Here is a 26,381-nt window from a genome sequence, read left to right on the forward strand (position 1 = left end):
GCAACGCACTGCCTCAGTTGGTCCGCAAATCCAGTACAACATTTACTGACCCCACACAGTTTTAGCCTACACGAAGATGTTTTGGTTCCACGAAACAACGTAACACGGCTCCGGCTTCGGCCTCCTGATTTTAAACTGATGGGTTTGACTTTTGCTTTGCTTTTCTCAATTTCCATACTGCTGGCTTGGGCTTTGTTTTCGCGCATGCAAAGCTAGAAGTCACTGACTTGGGAATATGCTCTGCTTTTTGGAATTTTAAGCACTGGCTTTGGTTTCGGCGTGGCACTTCCAATTTTCAAGGCCACCGAGTTCGGCTTCGAATTCGACATTACGTCATGTTTTGGCCCTAGATTCCGCTTGGAAGCCAGAAGTCTGGCTCCATCATCATGCCTGGTACTGACCCTTGACATTTTGTGAAAGCCTCGCGATTGGCCATATTCCTCAGGCGCATCTGACTGCAGCGTGAGGAAACAGCCACGTTTGGGACAGAAGAGACTGCACCTTGTTTCTGGACATGATAATATTTTGTTGGACCGTGGCTAAAGGCTGTCGTCAATGTTTCATTACTTAAGACCGATCCGTCGGGAATTATTCGAAGAATCGTGTTTTTTATTGAAACTGGCAAAACAAAAACAAACGTGAAACTCACGTCGACGGATAGCTAGGACCGAAACAGAAGGAATAGGCATGTAATTTGAGCCGTAGGGAAGATGGTGAACCACTAGAGTGGTTAGTTTTCCAATGACGTCGTTTTTCAGTACGTCTATCGTAGTCTCCAATGGCAGATGGCGTCGCCTAGGATCTCAGCTATGAAGACATCTGTTCTATAATACTGAAGTTGTGGACATATCGAACACAAAACTGTTCTCAGTCTACCATTTGTGTCGTGATTCGAGCGAAACCCGCCCACCTTAGGCCCTCGCTCGTAATAAAGGGAAGCCGAACACATTCTACCCGGTTACTGGCTGCAGCCAACATGCACCCACCTGCATGTGCGTCAGTGTGAAGGGCATCTCGGCCACCACCCTGCCTGCCAGAGAACTCAGGTACAACTTTATCTTGACGGAGTAGGAGACGGCCAGGCCGAATACTTTCTGATCCGGGTGGCTGAGCCTGCCGGCATGTGTGGAGCGCCATGTAGCTATGACAATGCACATGTAACACCGATGTTGGCGGATAGTGGGCTCAGAAGAGTTGAAGAATTGGTGAGCTGGCCGCTGAGTTCGTGGCATGGACGCCATGCCACTCACAGGAGGACATGGGTCACTGATGAGTGTTTCGGATTGTTAAGCCGTTTATCCCAAATGGTTATCACATTGCGTGCGGGGGGCGGTTCTAGATATGCAAACATCTATTCGAAAAATACGACTAAGTAGTTGGAGGTATGGCTTTTGGAAACAAAGACCCAAATGAGAACTTCTAGCTTACCGAACAATTACTTTCCGACAGTTTTCAGTGTGCCGTACACTGTCGTGACATGCACAAATACATAAGGAAACATTTTAATTGCAAGCCGTTAACACAAAAGGAAAAGAAAAGAACCGTGAAAGGACACTTCCATTGACAGACGCGTAATTTACCGCACCATCTGTCTGGACAGCTAGTCACCGAAAACTACATAACTTTCATGTGCATGTTTCGCCCCTTATTCGCCTATCGATAATACAGTTATATATTGAATAATGTTAGCGTTAACGTTAACGCATTAAAGCCTGCCACGTGAGACATTCAGTTGGATGCTAAATATCTGGAGCACGCGATTGCATAAAATGTACACATCATTCAATCACTCAAAAGTAAAATATACACTTTGTGGCATTCTCTTTAGTCTTCATGATCCATTCCAGTTGAGGCAGAACAAGAGATTGTAGTCCTGTCGCACTCTCAACTGAACATGCCTTCCAAATAACAAAAATTATTTGCACCACCAACCGAACACAGATCAGCTTACGGCTCGCTGACAGAGCCGGCGACAAACACCCGCTAGCCTTTTCAGAGAGCGAGGGCTCACTGTGTGGTCGAGGCCAGGCCGTCCGGCTGGTCCGGCAGGGCCCCGTTCAGCGCCAGGTTTTTCCGTGTCTTGGCGTCCGACTTCGGCGCCAGCTGGAGGGCCAGCGTCTTCTGCAGACGCTGCCCCGGCGTCACGGGACACTTCTCTCTGCCTCGCGCGGGTGAGAATGCGTGATGTGGGATGTGAAATGAAAGCCGATGAGGGGCGGTCTAAGGGCGGTCTAAGGGCGGTCTAAGGGTGGTCTAAGGGCGGTCTAAGGGTGGTCTAAGGGGTCTAAGGGCGGTCTAAGGGCGGTCTAAGGGTGGTCTAAGGGTGGTCTAAGGGCGGTCTAAGGGTGGTCTAAGGGCGGTCTAAGGGTGATCTAAGGGCGGTCTAAGGGCGGTCTAAGGGCGGTCAAAGGATGACGTATGATCTGACGGGTGCGAATGAGCTGGCTAGTCTTGAAATGAACGCGTCAGAAATTTCTCGGGATACATCCAGGCTATGCGCACATCCCGATCAATACTGCACTGGCGCAGAGTGCGTGCCTAGAGAGGATGTGAAGCACTGGTGTCGGATCTCCTTACTCGGCGAAATTGGACCGGACGGTGTCCACATGCTGCACGAACGAAACTGTGACCAAGAGCATGTAGACTTAACGCGTCTGCCGTTAGCACATCAACGAGCTGACGTTCCGCCGATCCAGCAAGAGCCGTCAGCTTTGTCTATAATTATGCCACCGATAAAATAATGAAGCACCATTGCATCCTTGCGCCACACTCACTCGGTCTGCACATCGCCAACTGCAGTGTGGTGCACGCTGTTGGCACACTCACTCGATCTGCACATCGCCGACTGCGGTCCGGTGCACGCTGTTGGTGTATAGGCGCACCTGCACCGTCTGCAGCAGCGTGGCCTTGATGCGCCGTACAGACCGGCTGCTGCTGTTGCTGATGTGGATGTCGAGGATGAGTCTCTCGCCTCGGTGGTATACCTACGCAAATGCGACAGGCTGTGGACGCTTCCATCTTCGTGGATGATGTTGTTAGACTTTTTCATTGAGGACGTGCTGCATGGCGCCTTCAAACAATTGGCTTTACAGAAGTGCAGCTCTTTCGCAATGCAATAGGCTTAGTTTTCTACAAGTTTTTTGGGGGGCGGGAGAAGTTGGTGGTGGTTTGCACAGAAGGTAAGACAGCATTCCTTGGCATGTATAATCCAAACACGTCAAGTCCCAAATGATTCACTTCAACTTTCAACAGCCCCAATAGATAACCACGGCGATTACACTAAATTGGCAATGGCCCACGTTTTTGCACAGGAGCTTGAATAAGCCGATAGGCAAGTTGCTCGTCTGGCATAGTTAAGGCCGGGGCACTGAGGCAAATATGACAAAGACGTCTATAAATCCCAGTTAAATGCCCGACTCATACTTAAGTAGATTAGCGACAACCAGACTTGAAGAATCAATGTCGCGTTTATAGTAGAGATTATCTGTGAAAGACTCACACATAATCGCCTCTGCATCCAGACCATCAGCGTCTCGCCGGTGAAGTACAAATCTGTTCAAATGTTCAGAAAACAGCCCATTGCAAACGGACGGGATGATAGAGGAATGATTCGCTCTTTGTGAAAAATGAATGTCGGTAAAAACAAAATTAACCATCACTTATCATTATTCGTGTGTCCGCCGGACGGTTGTCGTGTGTCCCAGCGGTTGTTTAACATGGGAGGGACTATCCCGCATCCCGCATCATAGCAATGCGGAAAAAACGACTGAGACACTAGGGCGTGTGTGCACACGTTGCTGTTAAGCAGCAGAGGTCAGCGAGTTCAGCTGGCTGCGTGCCATCGATCACAATGCATGGACTGACTTATTCAAATAACACAGTGCTAACGGGCTTACTTGTCTTCGGCACATAGCTGATAGGTCTAAGTGACATCACAGTAATTGCAAAGGTGATTTATATTTTTGGCCAGTATTGTTCTTTACTGCATTCGATCAAATCTACACAACTTCAGTGTAAGATCATAGATGACCTGGGGAAAGATAGCGTGCTGCCTCCGTGTTCTCGGAGAAAGATGCTGAATTTGTGATCCAGCTCCACTGGGTGCGAGTTCCAGAGTGGGCGTATTGTCTGGTCCGACTGAAATGGAAAGATCAGCTGGCAACTGGCCAACGAGGGTCAAGCCAGGCCCGGGCCGGCCATGTCGCAGCCTTGTGCGGCACGTAAAACGCTCCGCATTCCTGTCTGGCGAAAGGGTGGAGGCCAAATTATCCGTTGAACCAGAAGGCACGGCTTGGGTGGTGGGTTCAGGGTACGCACAACAAGGTATGCACAAAGCACACACGCACGCGACATCGTGCTTAGTAGGTGCTCTTATCAGAAGTCTTAAGTCAGCCATGCAAACCGTTCGGAATAGATTTATGAAAAAACTCAAAGCCGGACAGTACGCGAAAATAAATTGCACATCACGCAATGACGCCCTTCGAGTCATCATAAGTCAGTAGCATCAGTGAATCCAACTTCAAATATTGCTCTTTAATTGCCCGTCGTGGTTGGTGATTCGTCATACATTCAAAAAGCTTCAGGAAAACCGCTTCTGCCGCTAACGGAAGCGCCCGATCCCGTGCAATTGCTTATGCCGTGTAGTCTCTTTACCCGCGCTGCTGCACACTTCAAGGCTGCCGCGCGTTCCTGGGCAACCTCAAAACAGCCCCTTTAGAATACTGGGTGTTTCTGTCCTTTGAAGGCATAACAAGATTCACTAGAAAAGGCAAGCATTCGCATCAATGTTTTTGCTGTAATATTCCCAGGTTGTTCTCAACTTAATGCGTGCATTCTCCTTTATACCTACCAAAAACAAGACCCGGACAAAGTCACTAAATCGTCAATCTGGCTCACCTACTCGGGCGCAGCGAAAAAATGTAGAAAAACTCAATAATTTTGAGACAGCCGTCGGGCGGGTTTCGTTGTTTTACATGCAATAGTCGACGGCGGCGGCCAGGCGATCACCCTATGTCATTTCGAGCTTACGAAAATGAAAAGTTTTCACCATTTATCTAAGTCGAAGGGAGGAAACCAATCAGCCCACTCGGTGATGTTAATTTAGCCCAGGCCCTGGCAGCAGTTTTGACTATACAATATCGACATCCCCAGCTTACCCGACGACTTCTAGCGCAACCGCGCATCGCGCAAATTCGCGCTGGGAACAGAATTGTAAATAGTGCATTGGTCGACGATTTGACATTGGATTCATGTCTCCATCTGCGATGAATCTCGAGAAATGGCATACAACGTGGAAAACATGAAAAAGAGGCAAGTCCGTCTTGACCGCTCCTTTACACAAAACACTTGACACGGATGACCGCCTATCTACCATCACGCAATTTTCCGCCCATAACTTCTAGTAAAAGTGACAATTTCTTGTCGCTCTGACCACTGAGAGATGTGGGCGCGGTTTCCAATTGCTCCTCACCTGATTGATGTGAGTGTCATTTTCGGACCATCCATGCAAAACTAATGCAGGATGCTAAAAACGCATCCTGCTTCCGCGCTGTCGTTGACCCGGCAGCCACGAAATTTGGCGCTGCACATTTTCTGGTGCGCTTGCGCATCGCTTCCAAATTGCGCCGTTCAGAAAGCCAGAGCCAAATTGCGCCGTTCAGAAAGCCAAAGCCAAACTGCGCCGTTCAGAAAGTTCGAGCCGGAGACGACATCAAGCAATGTGGGCTGGCAGACGCATCCCACACGAATCTCACGTCAGTTTTTGTAATGTTTCCCCGTCCAACATGAACGAAGTCACAGCTCGGTACGGGTGAGAGCTGGCCACGTACATTTTGGCTCGTGGCTAGGCAAGCAGGGTCGCATCACTGCATTAAACTTGGGACGGGATCTGCCTGGCGGGTCGGATCCGGTCGCCGGCAACCGTCAACGCGTGCATACTACGTAAATACGCTTCACCGCTTTAACGCTGGAAACGCAACATTTCCAAACTGACCACAATCGTCGAAGTGAACGTCAATACCCGGTTCATAGCTTGGCTATGGTGGGTCGCCGCGAAACGGTTTCAGCGCATTTATATGTGCATATAGACGGATGATTGTATAGGCGAAAGTGCCAATTGATGCACATAGTCATGCACGTGCCGTTGAACGCAGGTAACAGATTGCCCGGTTTTGGAGCGTTTTTTTCAGGACCGGTGAATCTCAATAACTCGAGCAGGTAACAACGTAAAACCGACTGTACCGTTTAGGAGCTCGTACATTGTACGTATAACGTCTACTAATCACCGGGTCCGACGCTGTCTAACGGCGTCTGGCCCATTGCGATGCAAGCAATCGATCAGAAAACGACCAATATCCCGTTTTTGTCAAATGATCCCGAAAGGAAACGCTAGCAACTGAACCGTGCAAGCTGCCGCTATGAAATCGATACAGACATGGGGGCTAGTTCATGGTTAGCAGCATCCACCCAATAAATTTGCGCATTTACAACACTTCGGTTGCAGTTGTCCAGAACGCTAGTCGCTTCAAAGCCGCGACCATTCACCGGTCTTCCGCCGCTCACCAGCGTGCTCACCTGTTTGTCCAGGCTAGCCTGCAGGTGCAGCTCCCCGGGGCTGAGCATGAAGCGCCGGCTGACGCTGAGGCAGGGTGGCGCCAGCACGCGCGCCGGCGAGCCCTGCAGCTTGCGGATGGTGACCAAGGCCGTGGAACTGCCGGCACCGCACGCGCTGTGGCAAGGCTGGCAGTGGCTCGGAACAAGGCAACCTCCGGACGCATAAGACGTGAGCCTCGTGTGCCGACCCTTGTCGGCCGAGTGAAAGCTCCGCTGGCACCGCCGCACCGTCCGGAGAAAATGTTGAGGTCAGTGCAACGGAACCGCGTCCGTTCTAGGTTCTCAGCTCCTTCGCGGCACTCCAGTTCGTTTTTTGTTCAGTCACGTTGCTGAGGCCGGCAGACTGCATGGAAAGGGGGGGGGGGGGTACCGGTGACGACTCTGGACGATGATAAATGAAGTAAGCCTTCCGCTGACTAATTGGAGTTCGGTCACCCTACCTGGTCGTCTGCTACGTGATCTGGTGGGCTTTCTTCACGGCCCAGTAGCTGAAAGTATAACTAACGTCAGGCGTTCGGAGTGTTCTACGTCACCATCATCCTCTGATGTTTTTTCTTTTCGGTTTTGTTCTCGCGTCTCCCCCTTCCGCTCACTTCATGCTATAATATAACTCAATCTTTGACATCTAGAGTCCAGGTTAGAGTCACAGTAAAAGCTTGAGCCTGCTGATCTTAAACTGTGGCTTGCTACTGTCAGGATATGTCGCTATTTCAACGTCTAAATCATCAACTTCCATAGCATGTGACTGGATGTGTGAAGGTCTGTCCGAGGGCGTGAGGCTGCTTCCATCCACCATCTCACCACACTACAGACAAACATCGATCTGGCCAGCTGACGGTTGGGTCGGGCTGAGTCCCAGTAATGCAGATCTCGGAGGCTGTTGCGGAAACGTAACGGGAGCGCACGATGATACCAGCAGCGTCATCTGTTTCCCGTGGGTACGTAAAGGAACATGTTTCCCGGGACACACCGCGCCACTAATCCACCGCGCGGCGGATCGAATGCGTGTTTCGCCTCGGCTTCCGCCGCCAGATGGCCAGTGTAAGTGAAGTGATCGGCCATAACTTCCGGTAAGTGATTGGCGTAGGGCTGACTCAATTCACTCATAGCAAAAACCGGAGCCATCTTATCCGTCTCATTTCCATCGAACCCAACTCAATGGCAGAGCAGGTTGACCTATATCCAACGCCCACAAAAAGGTCATCCACATATCTCACAGAGATTGAAATGCCCACTCACAAGTAAACGGAGGTCATTACTTGAAGAGCATTCAATGCGCAGCGATATCGTGTCGAAAAAACCCTGCTGCCACAGTCGGCAATGTGAACGCGCCCGATCTACCGCGTCGCAGCTGCCCCTCACGTGGCGGGACGCGGGGCATCGACGGCGTGCGGCACTGAACATGCTGGCTCGCTTGTGACGCCGACTGATGCGGCCCTAAATCTAACTTATAATGGAGGGCATTTATCATCGACGCTAGTCGCCGCTCCACTGCTGGCGTCTCCACCTGCCAGTCAGGCCACCCAGCAGGAAAGTAACCTGCCCACGCACGGACTGGAAACGCGGAACTCCTGCCGAAGACCGACACGCACCCTCTATGATTTGCGCTTATCAAAGAGCTCATGGGTTTTCCGGCGCTGGAAAAGGCTCACCGTTCCTGGCCGACGCTTGCCAAAAACGTTACGCACCCAAAAATTCACAACCACCATCACTACAGGGGAACGGGTCGGGCTGTGGACACCGATGGCGTGGGGGCCGTCGGACGAGCGGTACCTTTTGAGCGGCTGCTCCCACTCGTCGTCGGCCGCCGACGCCGACAGGGTGTAGGTGACGCCGCAGAAGTTGCTCTCCTCACCATCGTTGGGACACAGCGCTACTGTGCTGGGCGACTGCAGCGGCAGGCAGAAGGAGAAGGGCGTGGCGCGAGGTCCTAGCCGCCGCAGCAGCAGCCGCTGCCGGACACGGACACTGCTGTCAGACACTGGCGCCGCTGTCAGACACTGGCACCGCCGTCAGAGACGAGTGCCGCTGTCAGTCACGGGTGCCGTTGTCAGACACTGGCGCCGCTGTCAGACACGGGCGCCGCTGTCAGTCATGGGTGCCGTTGTCAGCCACGGGTGCCTGCCCGAAGCCGACGCCGCACGAGCTGGAGACTGCAACGCCGGACGTCGTGGCTATTATTGCTATGACTTGCGAGCACGCATGCTCAGCACCATATTACATAGTTTTCTTATCAGCAATCAGCTCTGGCAGGATCTTGAGCATTATAAGACGAACATGGGCTAGCCATGTTCATAAAAATTATGAAACCCATTTCATCTGAAATCTATAGTCAGGGAGGACTCATTATCTCTGAAGAACACAGAAAAAATATGGAACCGGAGTGTATGTAAAAACTATCGGACTGTCTGCGGCGATCAGGGATGTTGTTGCGTCAGTGAGGGGCCCTGTGCTGATCCGGGCTAACTGCGCGGATCAGAAGGTCTCCCGTGTCAGAGATGGGAACAATGTGATATGATGAATCCTTCTAATGACCTCCGGATCGACCAAGAGATCCCGCCCCGTGCCACGAGGATGATAGTCAGAAGACACTTGGCGGTGAGACAAAATGGCCCTTCAGCCCTTGACCGGAAGCGGTAATGTACCCGTAGTGTTTTACTCAAGAGGCGTCTTGCCCGGAAGGGAATAAGGGCCCTCATTATTGCTGAAAAGAGCGGGTCGAAATGAATTTAAAAAACGAGCAAGGCCATGCCATGTTTGCCTGAGAACGTTCACTTCTTTCAGAATGTATTCTTGAAACAAATTACATCAAAAGGCTTGAACATGCCTGCCCGCAACCTCGAGAGCAGGGACAAGGATGGTCTGGGTTGCGACTTCCGTAAAAGCGATAAGTTTCGGCCACTGCAAGTGCCACCAGACGGCGGGCGCCGTGTTAATGTCTTCTGGACAGATAAATAGCTGCGGAAACACGAAAAATAGAAATTTTACCTTCACTCTTCCAGTTCAACCACCAGATTCCAGCCCCGCTTCGCAGTGCTTTAGGGGCCAACCCGTTCTTTTCACCAATCTAAAAATTGCACGCGTGAAATATGCCCTCGGACTGCCTTCTAAATACAAGATCTGATGTCATGAAGCGTCCAAGGATACTTTCTCAGAGGCGTCGTCATTTTCGTCCACTCGTTGGCCACAACTTAAAATTAGCTGCTGGGCCGACGCTGGGCCGACGGCCTACGGAGACTGCAACGCCTGGGGTCGAGGCTTGTATTTCTAAAATTTTGGGGTGTGCATGCTCAAAATTACGCCACATAACTTGTATAACAAGCGTCATTATTTTCGTCCACCGGTAACCACGGCTAAATGTAAGCTACTGGGCTAACGCTCCGCGGACTATAGAGACGGCAACGCCTGGTATCGAGGTTTTTGTTGCCAAGATTTGCGAGCGAGCATGTTAAAAAAAAAAACGTTGCATGAATTTGTATTACTAATCGATTCTGACTGAGTGGCGAACATTTTCAGACAAACATGGCTTGGCCATCCAGATAAAACATTGACAAGGCTTCTAAATTCTATCGGTTTAGAAAGACTCGGCTAACCATTGTAAATTAAGAGTGCCGGTGATTTCTTCCATGCAGTCGTTCAACGCCTGATTTCTGCATCTTATTGTCCTCAAGATGCAAACAGAATTGAGCCCACGGTGGCTCCTGGTTTCTGTTCTAGTTACAAGGTAAAAATACAACAAAACGAATAAAACCGTGTCACTTGCTAACAAGTAAGCCAAATCGGGGATTTGGGGGGGGGGGGGATCACAATAAGATGGGCTTTTTACGTTGCATGATGGGTAAGTAAGTGTCCGTTGGGCCATTCCATACCTAAGGCAGACAACTTCCCGGAGGCCATTTTCTGCGATGGTGTGGCATAAGAGAAGATGATTCGGGAAAAATGCTGCTGCAGGTGTCCAGCGCATGTCTCATACACCGTGTAGAAGTAACGCTGATCCAGAAGTATGCAACAAAGTAGCCACACGATCAAGCTCGCAGTCAGTCATGCGGGAGACATCCAGGCCAGGGCAGTGATCACCGACGGTGGACAGGAGCAGGGCCCAGATAAGGAACATATGACGCATGGGCCTTATTAGGTGGCTTGATTCTTAAAAGAGAATATCCAGTTTTATGGACTTTTGTTACATTGCTTCTGGCAGTTTCAATCTCCAGAATTTGCTTCCGCCTAAAATGTTGCGACAAGTCTTATTTCTTGAAAAGCAGCCAGCGAAATGAAGGCGCATGGAAACCCTGGCGCACTGTGAGCCATCGATCCACTTTCAAAATTCTAACCAGCCTATATCCATGCCGTATTTTGGCATCTGCACTGTGGAGGCAAATGCTTCCTTAATGACCCAAAATACCTGCCCGCTCGTGGAATTTCGTCTCCCAAGGAAAGACAATGTTGAAATGGACGAATAATGTAGGGAAGCTGGATAGCCTTATTTGCCAAATGACAGATGAGTCGAAAAGGCAAGATTGTGCACCAGTGATAAACAGCTCTAGATGCATAGGCAGCATAGCAGCCATGATATTTGAGCGAAGAGGATAACGATATCCATCCTACCCCCCTCCCCCCCTCTCCCCCCGGTCATCGGGCTCGCTTTCCAGAAAAAGTTCCTGAAGCACACCCTGAGCTTAGCCCCCCACACTTTTTGAAACGTTCCTGCGGCTATGAAAAGCAGCACACCATCCAAGGGCCTTACGCTTGCTGCACTACACTACACTACACTTGCACACACTACACTTGGAACTTGCATGCTGATTTGCAAGGCACTCTAAATTGCCGAAGGGGTCTTGCACATTCGACTTATGTTCTTCCCATATGCTCGGAGGGCCCTACGCTGTTTTCGGAGCGCCCAATATGTCAATCTGCTGGAGACCTCGTGATCATCCTATGACCCTTCACTTTCGTCCTGGTTTCTTCCCAATTTCCTCGGCAATCTCTGCGGCATTGCCTGAGACCCACGGGCTGACTTACCGATCCTTTTTGTTTTTGTTTTTGTTTTTGGGGAGTGCTCTTGATTCCGTAGCCAGCTGGGCATGCCGTTTTAAACAGCTTCATGTCACAGTTCACTGTTCGTTCTCATATTTCTTGTCAACAACACAGTGCCCACTAAAATCTCGCCTGTTCGTGGTACTGTAACCGCTAATGCGCTAACCGCTAATGTCAATCGGAAAATAACGCGGGTGAAATCCAACAACTTTCGACGAGTAGTCGCTATACGTCCAGGTAGTGAGCCACGTATTCATATTTAGATTCGTACTCGAAGACGCCGAGCACGCAGTCAAACATCACTCAGTCCTCAATGCATGTAATCTGAATATGAAAGTAGGTACGCAGTGGGCACGATGTCACGTATATGCGCCACCGGCAACAGGATCTTTAAGGTCCATGTAAGATCGACAGGAAATTGGAGGTAAAAAACGCGGTCACACACCCCTCAGTCAGCAAGCACGAACCTGTATCTGAAAACCAGGCAATCAGGGATAAATAAAAACAATCAAGCATTTCTCCGCGAAAAATGCGACAGGCATAAATGTGAAAACCACCTAGTAATCAGCATGACGTCAGTATATGTACCATTTGGAACAAGACCTCTAAAGGTCAATAAAGTCACCATGCAGTTAGAGGTAAAACATGCCGTCACACATTATCCCGTCAAAAAGCACATGGAACCAAAATTTGAAAACGGGCACGTGACAACTTTGCATTCAGGTAGATGCGACTTTAGCAGCTTGATATATAAATGTCATTGTCTCACAAGGTCCATTCAAATGTTGCAGAACACCACAGGTCATCCTCCACGGCAGATTTGTGAATCACTTTTTATTCGTCAAATGAAACCTTGGCTTGGCAAAATGAGTCGTCGCAATGTATCTTGTTAAGTTTCTGAGTGTTGTCAAATCGCTCATTTTGTAATGAGTTCGCCTAAGCTGTCAGGTTTTATGCATACTTTTGTCGCGTATGGAAATTGTAGCACTTGTATAATTGTCCACTCTGGTGTGTTTCGGTGGTGTCCTCGATGTTTTGGGTTTTGTTTGCAATCATGGGCCGTGCTAAGCACATACAAAAACGACAAATAGATTTTAAACTCTTCATGAGACCAATCGTACTTGTTTCATCGCCAGCTCTGAGCGCTATCGACGGAGATGCCAGGGGTCATGGGTCATACATTAGGTCATGGTGACCGCGGTCGAGCATACGCGGTTATTTTCAGGCTCGGATTCCATGCACTGATGACGTGAGATCGCCGTGAGATCGTCGTCAGCACTCTCAGATGACATGCTATGCAGGCAGTTGAATAGTTCAGGAAGCGTGATGGGATGAAGCCGGAACCCACCAACAGCGGCCAGGGCGGGCAAGATGACAGCTATATGGGGGTAGGCAGCGAGTGTTCCTATGTTTTGCTTCCAGAAACCAGTTTCATGAAGAGAAGCTACTACTAACTTTGGTCTGGACGAAGTAATTTGGGCGTAACTCCCCACTTCCCACACCGGTGTCATAAACCTGGCATCACTCCTCCGAAGTAAATCGTAAAATGCCGACGCTGAAGCGAAACAGGCGGCCATTCCCGTGACAACGATGTTGTCGCCTTGGACCCGGGAGGTCAGTATGCTCCTAACAAATCCGGAAATATTGCTAAGGTTGCATAATAAGTGTGGTCTTTATAGATAAATCCAGTAACGAAGCTGCTATTTGGTTGGCAATTAATTTATAGCCTAATAACGATCACTTTTTTATTCGCTCGAATGCAGACATCTCATCGTTCTCGATATTACTCCGCTGTTCGTAGAAGTGAACAAGGCGGTGTTTCGTGCGCTCATACTCTGGGGTTTCCTGTGCTACGTGTGAAGGCAATATGCACCTCGGCGACAAAGCTCCCTGAAATGGCTAACTTTACCATTACATTCGGTTGTGCATTTTCCGACCTTTATCATATATGTTCATGTCATAACAACAAAGAAGAAGAACAGGATCTAGTGAAATCAGCGACATGTGGAAAAGTCTGGTTTTTATAACAACCTGCCAGCTTTATCCACCACAGTTTTATGTTTGTGCTGTCCGCCAGGCTACTACACGAACCGTCGTTGCATCGCTTTTGTCACGTGCGCGTACTCGTCCGCCCCTGATATGTTGGCACCAGCTCGCAGTTAAACAGTTTCTCACTGCAGGCCGATCTTCGGTCTAAATGCCGTGTTCCTCCGCTCCCGCATGGCCACGTGCCGGCTCTTCTATGATCGCCAATGACTATTTTACGGCCAACCAGAGCATTTTTTTATTTTACTTACGTTTCGGAGTATATGTCTTCTCCATGGTCAAACCAGCTGCGTTTATGGAGATCCGGCGATGATGTCCGCTGAAGGAAAGGAGTATCTGCTTTCTCCAGCTAATTTTTTTGCCGTCAGTATTGAATTTTACGGGTGTTGAAGTAAATGGTCACTATTTACTCTATGCAGCTGGATTCGAAGAAAAAGCTTGTGAAGTTACTCACTACGCCGCAATTGTATGCCGTTCTCTCTTTATCAAGCTGTTAACAGGTCGGCTTACTACCAGGGCTCCAATGGAGGCGAGAATACCATTTGACCTGTGAGAAGGCCCCGGTGCGCCCCTTGCTGGCATAGCAGGCCCCTTTGCATGCTTCGGTTGCACAATACATTTTAGGCACAAAAGTTGGTCTAAGCTTTCCCACGTCGTCTTACGCGAGTATTTCTTTGATGGCAGAACAACGAAGTTCTCGCTCGGCACTGAGTATCCTTGACCGTGTTTTGTTGGGTTGATAGGTTTGGCTAGTCCTCAAGCCACGAGTCGACCTTTCGGCCTTCACCGAGCGAGGTCTCTCGCGCTTCACACCTCGCAGCTCCGGGCTGGCAGTACGCCACGGACTCGGCCGGTGGGTGAGCCTGATCTGTGTAATCGGAATGCGCTTGTTTGAGCCAGGCGACTACATTGCAAGCCGGGCTCTCCATCCGCGCCCGATTTCGGCTGTCTCGCACACCACCCTCCTATCCACCGGCACAGCTGAGGCGCACATAAACCCAGATATCATCACCGGTCCGCTGCGGCAGATCTTGGCGCAGTGCGTCTGCCACGAGGGGTCTGATCGAGCGGGCAGCGCTCGTCGCCGGACGTCACTGGCCCTGCCCAGTGGGGGGCCCCAGTGACTGCCAGGTCATGACCGCTCCATACCAACGGGCTGACCTGAGCTGCAGCGGCACCATCTGACAGCCTCGCGACGACGTCAGTCGTTTTGTGATCACGACCTGGGACGCGGCGGGTCCGCGGCGCTCTATATCCTGCAAGACGCGCTTGTGACGCTTGACATCGAGCCCACCAAGCCAGGTCCAGCGTTACGGACGTTACAAGGCTGCACGGCTGTAGTGCGTTAAATGTGCATCGTCGGAATATATTCACAATACTGAATATTAAAATAAATGGAAGTCCGTATGGAATATTGGCTTTTCGAGCTCCAAAATGTATGAAATAAAGCAGATCCTGCTGTTTTTCCAGGATACATGACAAAAGGAAGAAAGATATCGAGCTCCTAGTTGTCGCCATCATCAATTCCTATGCCAAAAATAAGTGACCTAAATATCCCCTGACAAAGTCCTGGATCTGGACTGTCCTGAACCCAACATCTATGCCCCACGTTCTTAGGCAGTGTAGGCATGCACATTATAGTTTTGTATAGAATAGTTTTGTTTCGCTCGGGCAAAGTGAGCCTTTTCCTCGACCTGAACAGGAGGACGGGGAAAGTGACGTGTTCCAACCGTGGGTAATACGCAGCCGGCCGTGTTCCACGCTTGGCAAGAGCACCACTAGCTTGGGCAGAGTCGATCCTACGGTTGCGCTGGGAGGCCGGGGGAAATCCGAGGACTCCGGTGGTGACTCTGATAGCGATGACTCATCAGGAACCCGCATCTATGCTGCTGCCTTCAGGCTCCTGGTCCTGCTTCGATGGACCTGTGCCCGGGTCACGTCGCTCGAATCCACGCGCCGGCGAGCTCGATAAAGCCGAGCAGGCCGCGGCTCTAAATTATCACCAGAATGAATTCGGTCTCATCTGGAACAGTGTTGTGGAACATGCGCCAGCCCGTATAGGCTTAGGCTCCTTCCAGCGGACACGCGCCCAGCTACCGAAGGCCAAATGCTCCAGCGTCCAGCCAGGCGATCGCACCGGTCTGGTGCTATCAGGCGCACAGACAGGAGTCGCCAGGTCTGTCTGAACTGAAGTAAAGTTCATAGTTTCCGACGAGGCAAGCTCCGTTGACCTGAGCCGGCATGGACTTATGCTGCTAAGCAGCAGAGCACGCCATGTTTGGTGAGAAGCTCCATCATTTGGCCAGAGGCGGCTCATGCGGCGAGTCCAAACACCGTGGTAGGACACCAACAACTCAGCAGACAACTCAGCACAGGCTCGCAGCCTTGGGCATCGGACACGCCTCAGATGGAGTCAGAGACGTCACTGAAATATTGACTTCCATTAAGCCGGTAATCTATTACCAATCTGCGCAAAAATAGACCAGAGATGACATTTCACAACTTGAAACGCCGATGCTGGCGGGCTGCCAGTTTTCCATCGGCATCGCGCGCTTCTGAATGCGTAACATGCTCCCACGCAATGGGGGAGGGGCTTGACAGGGTGGTTCAGAGGGATATGTGCCTTGCCCGGAACACACGACACCGATTGCTAGCAGTGGATCACACCAGCCACCGCACCCAGAGACCCAGACAGAGGAGTTACCTGGATTACGTAGGCAAGCATAATGAGCCAAAATGGGCGGCGCTGTGATTTTTTCGGCATGGTGAGTTGTTATGATGACAATAACCAACCTCGAATGTACCAGGCTTGTACCTGGTTAAACGAAGGTGTCAATCAATCATTGACGTAAAATTTTGAAAATACTCGATGCTTTGGGGCAGGGCACAATCCTCATGGCCACGAGTGAACAAATTTAAAAAAGAACAGACATAAGAAAACGTAAAGCAAATGAGGTAGTATTCCAAAAGGTTCAAACAATGATTGCTTGGCATCTTCGTTCGGACTGGTATATTGGTATATTGAAGGGTGGACAAGCCATACGTGATAGTGTCCAGATGTGTGTGGCCCAGTGCAGCCCCCAACCATGAGCCAGATGGTTGGCTACGTTCGTTATACGAAATCAGATAGCCGAGAAGGCAGCAGGTTGGGCTCTTTCCTGGTAAAATTGAGTTTCTCTGCCCGGTTTTTGGCTTATTGACGTTAGTCACAGAGCCTATCGCCACATGGAAAGATGGAACAAAAAAGTTTCATATTGTGATACGTATCGGACAACGATGTTGGTCATACCCGCAACAGGCAAGATGAAGTGAAGTAGAAGTCCATAATCCTTAGCCGCAAATGTTGCCTGCCCATAACTATGGGAACCATAAAATGATACACAAAAACGAATATCATGACCCGGCAAGTGTCGCTGGCCGTGTACTCAGCTCTGTATCTCGAATTTCAGAGATCGGCATGTGATATGGTTCACTTGAATAGCAATGCATCAAGCGCGAATCAAATGTTCATGTACAGAATGCGTGGTGTATGTATGCAGTGCAGGCGTGTGTGAGCCAGCCTGCACTATTTCACGCGTGGCTGTACTATATATGGCCGATTCATCAGCTGGGCCGACTCGGTGCTGGACACTGACCTGCAGCTGGGTGGGTTCGGGTGTCGGCGGTGAGCCGCGGGTACATCTGCTCCGCCGCCAGCACCACGTCCTCCTCGAAGCTGAGGCCCAGAAGCTCCATAGCGTCGCAGCCGTAGCGCATGGAGCACGTGACACGGCCGAAGACGCGACGTCGCTCCTCCAACGTCGGGCTGACCATCAGCACGCCCTCTGCGGCGAGAACGCGTGCGTGTCGGACCTGGCCGGTCGGCGAGAACGCGTGCGTGTCGGACCCGGCCGGTCGGCGAGAACGCGTGCGTGTCGCACCTGGCCGGTCGGCAGGAGCACGTGCGTGTCGGACCTGGCCGGTCGGCGGGAGCACGTGCGTGTCGGACCTGGCCGGTCGGCGAGAACGCGTGCGTGTCGGACCTGGCGTGTCGGCGGGAGCGCGTGCGTGTCGGACCTGGCGTGTCGGCGAGAGCGCATACGTGTCGGACCTGGCGTGTCGGCGGGAGCGCCTGCGTGTCGGACCTGGCGTGTCGGTGGGAGCGCGTGCGTGTCGGCGGGAGCGTGTGCGTGTCGGACCTGGCATGTCGGTGGGAACGCGTGCGTGTGTCGGACCTGGCGTGTCGGCGGGAGCGCGTGTGTGTCTGACCTGGTAGGTCGGTGGGAGCGCATGTGTGTCGGACCTGGCTGGGTCCAGAAGGAGAGCGTGCGTGTCGAACGTGGTGGGCCGGCGGAAGCGCGTGCGTGTCTGACCTGGTAGGTCGGCGGGAGCGCGTGTGTGTCGGACCTGGTGGGTCGGCGGGAGCGCGTGCGTGTCTGACCTGGTAGGTCGGCGGGAGCGCGTGCGTGTCGGACCTGGTAGGTCGACGGGAACTTCTACGTGTCGGCAGGAGCTTGTGCGTGTCAGACCTGGTGGGTCGCGTGCCAAGCCGGGTGCACAGCCAATCGGTCGGCTGTCCAGAGCAGTTCTGTTTCGGCCAGTGGTTCCGGCAGTGGCGGAGAAATGAGATCGCTAAGCGACTGAGAAAGGTTTCAGCTCCCGCAGTTTTTGACGGCGCGGAAAACAGGAGGCCGCGCGACTTTTGTTAGCTGTGCCGATGGTGACCACGGGTAGCTTTAGCTGGTGGTCAGACGGTCTGAAACATGTTAGAATGGATGGGGAAAATGCAATTCCAGCAACGAATTAATTGGGAGATCCCAGGCAGCGTTTGAATATTTTCTGAAGGCATGAGCACGGATTGCTTGCAGTTTTCTTTACCGGCTGCTGGTATCATATTTATTGACAATCATCATGCTGCAGATGTGTACGTAGTCATGAATAAAGCGGCGCCGGACAATATGACTTTGAGTGGGATACCTCCGAACCAATACTTTACGGTGATTTAAAAACTTTGCATATTGCAACGACAAACAACGGAGAAAGAGCGGTTCAGGTAATATGGAGAGGAAATTAGTCCAGGGAACGGGCTGCACTTGCACGCGTCCTAGACAGGTATACTAATTATTTGCAGCGCCACACAATGTTTGACAGGATGCCATGAGTGGCAATGGCACCGCCCTTTCATTTAGCAGCTCAGGCGTACACCATCGGCAACAACAACTGACCAGTGTGTTCTTACAGCCATTACGCCGTCACAAACAAGCTTATCAACTGCCGCAGCCTTATAGTCAGTCTATTATTTCAATATCATAACATCCAAATAGCATCGTCCGATAGGTTATACTTTCCTGACCTGAGCCGTCGCTAGCAGTTTTTTCTTAAGAAACAGAGGTGAGTTGTTTGTGGGACAATGCATCATTTCTGAATACGTTTAGTATTTCTAGGCCACTCTAGACATGGTCAACAGAGAAGTTTTGTTGAGAAGCATCAACAAAGTGTGATTTTCACCCTAACTGTTTACTTAAGCCTGTACCATTGACATAAAAGCGCTTTACGCATATCGCATAATGCTCTATATGGGTGCTTGAAACCGCTGTTTTATGCATTCAGCGTCATTGAGATCCACTAAAGACGGGACATCGCCAAATTCTTTTTACTCCATTCTGTCCGTACATAGGCGCGCCATTTAAGGCATTTTTGGAGCTCGTATACATTACGAGGGAGATCAATCTTTGATGACCAGATTAAGCCATCACGCGACATAATCAGACCAACATAGTTCGAGATATCAGGTTGGGGACATCGACACCACCCACCTTAAGCCATTATAATTCAGAGATGGTCGCAGAGCGACAATGAAAAGCTTAGCCCGCGAGCTATGCAGGAAATACTTGCATATCAGTGACTTAGACGCAGCCATCAATGAAATGTAGAACATAACTAATTATATTCCAACCATCTGGGACAGAGGCCGTCCGGCTATTTGGTCAGTGGGTTAGAGCGCCTACTTTTTGATTCACCCATCCTTGGCGGGGTGATCTCGAGTCCCCTCAGACACTCGCTATTTGCCCTCGACAAGCATGACCTGGGTCCGGCGTAGGCGGCCACGCTACAGGCCACAGGACGTAAGAGGGCCAGACGGGCCGTGCCAGACATTACGGCGCGTTCTGCTATCGCCACCAGATTCTGCCGTTGGCCAGGAGTTGCATGGTCGGATAGCAGGGGTGGGAGCTCGCACAACAAGCACTGCTTAGCGTGAGCTCCGGGCCTAGAAGGCCGTCCACTCAATAGGTTCGGACTCGGTCTTAAAACAAAATAAAATATAAATAAAAAGACAGCAATGTGCAGCAATGTAACATGCCAGCCAAGTGTACACGGGCGAAGGGAGATGATGGGACCTGCCTTTTGGATGCAATCAATTTGTCGATTGAAATCTGCGATTAATTTATTGGACCAGTTCTTGACTCATATCGACGTTTTGATGGATTAGCGATGGATTAGAGCGCCTCAAGTAAAATGGAGCATGGTTCGCGTGGATCGGACAAACACTCTTGCCAGAGAAAACTAGCAACGAAAATCCATTGAACGCTTGCAAAAGATCTGTTCCGACAGGACACAATAGCATCATCCACCACCACGGCTCTAGCTGATCTAATCCACTCGTCTTCGCCCGCACGTCTGTACGCATCTGTTTAGCCAGGCGCGCAGCGCAGACGCCTTCGCGGATTGCCGTGATCTGCGTGGCAATCCACGACATAAACTCGCGCCCGTCCATTACCGATGTCGCTCACACCGCGGGGGGGGGGGAGGGCATGCTTTGGACATTTAGCAGGAACATGTTTTTCACATATGTAGGAGAAACCAGTGCAAAGACTCAGCCATTTGACACATGCCGCGAAGACCGAGCAACAATGAGTACACAGCCACCACTGGCAAAGGACTGCCATTTGACGCGAACATTAAAAGCTTTCAAAATCCAATCAGGACCCACTGTGTATCGTTGGGGGACGAGCCAATGTTATATCCTGAGGCGATGCGACACCAACGTCAACGGCATCGCGCCTCCGCGTGGCGAGCCGATCCGGAATTACAACTAAATGCTATCTGCTCGATGTCCTGAGCGCGTTGAACAGGAACAATGTTTCCGAGTGTTCCATGGGTGTGAGACCGCTTACAAGTGTTAACTGAGACCAATTTCTTATCATTGAAACACGAGTCAGCACTGCATCCTTGCTGGCGGCACTGCCGATGCCAGCAGTGCTGCCTCTTCGCACAGCACAGCGAGCGTGCACCACTTGTATCAACTAGAGCCGTAATGGTGGATGACTACTGGAGATGTAACGTGGATTTACATATACATACATACATACATACATACATACATACATATATATATATATATATATATATATATATATATATATATATGTACATATATATAGTATGGGTCACATGTAAAACTAATAATAGGCGATATAACTGTGACTTTAACAACTTTGTATGGAGTTAGCTTGTTCGCTTGATTTATTTGTTTGTTTGTTTGTTTGCTTGGTTTGTAACAAAGCATGGAGTTAGTTTGTTTGATATGTATATATATATATATATATATATATATATATATATATATATATCTATATATATATGACAAGTTTGCAAACATGACTAACAACCTTGTATATTATATATATATATATATATAATATATATATAATATATATATATAATATATAATAATATACAAGGTTGTTAAAGTCATGTTTGCAAACTTGTCATATATATATATGTATGGGTCACATGTAAAACTAATAATAGGCGACATAACTGTGACTTTAACAACTTTGTATGGAGTTGTTAAAGTTGTTAAAAGTTGTATGGAGTTGTTAACAACTAGGTATGTATATGTAATCCACGTTATATATATATATATATATATATATATATATTTATATTCATATATTCATCTAACTATCTATCCATCCATCTATCTATCTATATGTCTATCAATCTATGCAACTATCTGCCTGTCTCCCTATCCAGGTGTAGGTATATGAGTGGACGTGCTTGTAAACGATGTGGAATAAATTGTTATCACTGTGAATGCGGTCACCACGCCTGCGGATGCCATGAAAAGGCTTTCAGAAAAGTGAACAGCGCTGCGATATGGGTGTTGAGATCTATACCAAATATTACAAATGTGGGTACATTTAGAACATATATTGGAGCAGCTCACATATGTTGTTGTTCTTAGATAGAGCAGCAGCCGCCGAAAGCATGTGCTTAAGTTAAATTGCCACTGCGATCAGACCCTCAAGGTCATCTGAAGCCGAGGGCTCCCGACTCCAAACAGGCTCAACACACCCAGAACAGCAACGGCAGGGGGTCAACGTGGACAAGTGAATCCAAGTGAAGCACCAAGAAATCACTACATTACAAATTTATTGATTAAGGTGAATGATCAACAGTTTTGGCATGCTAGAACATTACAGCCTTCTGGTTCAGGAAGTATGGCGTGTGTTGACAGTTTTCGCCGCAGTCGAGAGCTGTAGTGGAAGCCCATGTGAGAGCTTAGATATGGCGAGACACGGATATGACGCCGCCACGCCTTGAACTGTGACGCTCAGTGTTTCAGTATTGTAATGATCATGCATTTGCGGACGCTGTAAGCTGGACGCTGGAAAGCAATGTCCTAGTTTGTGTGCCAAGCATGAACAAAACTGGATCATCGTCAATTTTTGCATGATTTCCAGAGCGTTATCTCCGGGCTGTGTGCTTTGGCTGGGATATTGGTGGCCGGCTGGGCTCATGAGCGTGCAGCGTTTCCCCCGGACGGTCGGTTCATTAAGTGCTTGCCAAGCTCTTGACGACATCAAATGCTGCTGTACTAACGTCCTTTATGACGGGGCAGGCCCGACACCGGGCTGTGTTCAGGCAGAGAATGCCAAACGTACACCTGTATAACGTCAGATGTTTGAAGTAGGTTTATATGTCAGTGAACATGAATCTGAATTCAGCTGCTTGGCTTCCATGTAAATGCACAAAGGTATTTACGTGCAGTGTTATGCTCATGTTGCACAATTTGACACGACACGGATAACAAATGTGTGCAGCTTGCATACAGATGTAATGCTAGCTGGTTTTGAAGGCATCAAGTCCGCTGAGAAATCATTCTTTAACAAGAAAGCACAAGCTGTGGCGATGCGACACCAGCGTCAACGGCATCGCATCTCCGCCGAGAAATCATTCTTTAACAAGGAAACACAAGCTGTGGCGATGCGACACCAGCGTCAACGGCATCGCATCTCCGCTAAGAAATCATTCTTTAACAAGGAAACACAAGCTGTGGCGATGCGACACCAGCGTCAACGGCATCGCATCTCCGCTGAGAAATCATTCTTTAACAAGGAAACAAAAGCTGTGCTATGTCCTCTTCATAAGTTTAGCATTCTTTTTCCCTGTGACTGTTTCTCTTAACGCCAAACATTTCGATAAAACATATATAAGTATGAGCCTTATTCCTCGGAGAAAAACCAGGGGAGTAGAGATATAGTTAGGTTGATATTTCGGCAGCATGCATTTATCGAAACATAGCAGAAGGGAATATTGTTGAATGAAGAGGGTCAAAATAAGTAATAAAAAAATGAAAAAGGCCACCCCATGTTTGCCTAAGAGCGTCCATTTTTCAGACTAGATTATTGAAATCAATTGCTTTAAAAGCTTTAAACATGCCCGCCACAACCTCCAGAGCAAGGACAGCGATGGCCTGGGCTGCAGCATCCATAAAACCGAACGGCGTCGGCCACTGCAAGTTCTATCAGATGGTGGGCGCCGTGTTAATATGACAGATTAACCTGGACAGATTAATAGCTGCAAAAACACGGAAACCGTAAATTTTACATTCACTCTTCCAGTTCCACTACTGGATTCCAGCACCACTCCGCGGCGCTTTAAGGGCCAATCCATTCTTATCATAAATCTAAAAATCTCACACGTGAAAAATGCACCCAGACTGTCTTCTAAGCATTTGATGTCCTGAGGCGTTCAGAGGCGCTTCTCTCAGAAGCATCATAATTTTCGTCCATCCGTTGGATACGGCTCAGTATCAGCTGCTGGGCTGACGCTGCGCGGCCTACGGAGAATGCAAAGCGTAGCGCCGAGGTTTTTGTTACTAAGATTTGCGGGTGCACACGCTCAAAACTGCGTCACATAACCTATGTCACTGATTGTATTAAGTGTTTAAAGGTAATTATTTCAGAAACGCCATCATTTTCGCCCACCGATGGGCCAAGTCCAAAATTGTTGCTTGCAGACAACCTATAGCTCAGAACCTACCGAACCGATCACTGCCATATCTTCACCACTGGACGCTCCATACCGTGATCCCTCTCGCAGTTCCAAATTTGGTGACCCTAAGTCGGATCAAAAGTCGTCAAATTTCACCAAGTCCAAAATTCCTGTTTGCAGACCGTTCATAACTCTGAATCTACCATGCCGATAGCTGCCAAGCCTTACCATTCAGTATGCTATCTGCCCTAATTTTCTGTTGAAGCTGCTGGTATGGTGTCATTCATAATTATGTTCTTTCCTTTGTTTGTTCCCAAGAAACAGTGCAGCTTTATTAGGCCGCCCTCATGAGGTTAAATGTCTCCTTACCGGAGGTGTTGTGCTGAAAATCCTGCGCTGAGTTGTGCATGAAATCACCACGATTAGCATATGCATGGCATCGCCACAACATTCTTGCCATGTATTACTACCAACGGGAAAGGAATGCAAATCCTTCGCAACTCTTACAAGCTATCGAGAAATATTTTGTTCCGACCGAGGCTGCAATTAAGTGTTTCTCCCATGATCAGTGATGGTTTGTTTCGTATGACGGCCACCCAACTCGGTTGCCAAGCGTTCTAGAAGCCAAAATTTTTGCAACTGCTGGTCACAATTCCAAGCAGTTTTCAGCGATACAATCGCAACTCAGCGGAAGTTGTACCGTGCAAATTTGCACGCAATCGCAGACAATTCGCTGATAAGACTGGATTTCCCTGTGACATCACAACGCGAGCAAAACATAGCATCTTCCACTCACAAAACGTGGAGAACGCATCGTGACAGTGACAAAGCTAACAATATGGCGGAGCGGAATCGGCAATAATCACATTGGGAAAGCTGAGGTCCGTTCACGCTCTCTCCAATGCGGGGATCTTGAGAATGCTGGCGCCGACCAGACGCGATATACTCGCCCTTCGCTGCTGTACGTAGCGGGGGGTGGGGGGGGGGGGGGGGGGAGGGCGAGCAGCCGGTTCGGCGAGACCAACACCTACCAAATATTGCCACAAATGGCCGTGGCGCGCCGGCCCTCCCACATGCTTCCCGCGAGAGCGAATGCACAGCAACCTTCAGAGGCGGTTGAATGCCCCCGCCACAGGCACGCTAAAGGTGACGAGCGGTGGCGCACTTAGTGAAGACCTGTCGTGGACGCCCCCGCATGGCAAGACCTTTCAAGTCACATACCCGCAGCCAACTCAATGTGAAACGGTCAGGAGTGCGACTGACAGCCGGGTATGTGCACTGGGCATCGGGTGAACAGCCAGAAACGATCGGCAAGCATGGCGAAGACAGGCGGATCCATCTCAGCGGCTGGGCGTTCTAGGAGCTTTTAGCTGCCGATCGTATCTTTGTCCAGTTTGCAGCTGCAAGCAGTATTCGATTATGCAACAAAGTCTTGTATTGTATATAACCTGAGGTATTTGCATGCAAGGTGCTAGATCAGGGATGACTTGTCTGTGAAATCGCAGTAAGCAAATGTTGCCTTGCGCCTTGCGACTAAAATAATTTATCTACATTTGATAGGACCCTGCGTGCACTTAGTCCATCGGTTCACTCCGAACCGGCATAATTGAACAAAAAGAAGAGAACCGTCACGCGTCGTCAGGATTGACGATACCATTAACCAACTGCCTGGCCGCCAAAGTCCGTAGCCGATCGCTGTTTGGCTGCATGTGACGTCACACTCAGTGTAATGCCACGAGACTAAATCGTTTAACAAAATTCCGATAATATCAGCGTTTTAACGCCAACTAAGGTAAAACCGCGACCGGGTGGCCGGGTGAAGATCCTTTGCTCAGGTGGGGATCAGTAAAATCTCTAAAACTAGGATAGCTAGACACCAAATTCACATGCTGCCTTGTTCTGCACGTGAACTCATCTGTGTCAGAATTTTTAGGTTTCTAGGTCATGAGCTTGAGATCAAATAAGGCCAAACAATGTCAGGGATAACGCTAGGTGGTTTGTTCCTACCAACGAAATGTTAACCTGGGTTATTTTAGGTCAGTGACCTACTATGACCTTTCAGAAATCCATGGAGAATGTCAGGTGCGGTCCCTGTCATTTATAAATTCAAAATAAGCGCCAGACTCTACCCTCCAAAACCATACACACGAGCAAAAAAGCAGGTTAGTTTTGACCTTGTTCTGACCTTGCTCTGTCTATGCCTTACCCTAGGTCAATGACACTGGTTATAATTCTAAACTCAATTGGTTTATTGCTTCACAAACTCTTTCAGATATGTATATGGCTTCGTCAAAAACTCTGTTGTATTACCTTGAACGATTTCCTAAAAGTGCTCTTCGCTGACAGTCATGGTCAGACATTAACCCACCATAGGTCAGCAGCCTTACGAGTTGCATTTAAAGTTTTTACATCAAACGATCCGCTATTCA

At 49.4% G+C, this 26,381-nt stretch overlaps 1 protein-coding gene across 1 annotated transcript in view; it reads right to left on the reverse strand.

The window, feature by feature from the left end:
• Positions 1-26,381, reverse strand: part of LOC119099631 (arrestin homolog) — a 32,258-nt gene that overhangs the window by 4,286 nt on the left and 1,591 nt on the right. The window contains exons 2-7 of the mRNA XM_037222699.1: positions 17,328-17,516; positions 8,386-8,602; positions 6,574-6,709; positions 2,827-2,984; positions 2,012-2,158; positions 987-1,113 (exon numbers count right to left, since the gene is read on the reverse strand). Of these exons, the coding sequence (XP_037078594.1) occupies positions 987-1,113; positions 2,012-2,158; positions 2,827-2,984; positions 6,574-6,709; positions 8,386-8,602; positions 17,328-17,516 (974 nt within the window). The remainder of the gene's footprint in view (positions 1-986; positions 1,114-2,011; positions 2,159-2,826; positions 2,985-6,573; positions 6,710-8,385; positions 8,603-17,327; positions 17,517-26,381) is intronic.

The sequence above is a fragment of the Pollicipes pollicipes genome, unplaced genomic scaffold, assembly GCF_011947565.3.
Source record: "Pollicipes pollicipes isolate AB1234 unplaced genomic scaffold, Ppol_2.1 Scaffold_4751;HRSCAF=5608_pilon_pilon_pilon, whole genome shotgun sequence".
NCBI classification, from domain to species: Eukaryota; Metazoa; Arthropoda; class Thecostraca; order Pollicipedomorpha; family Pollicipedidae; genus Pollicipes; species Pollicipes pollicipes.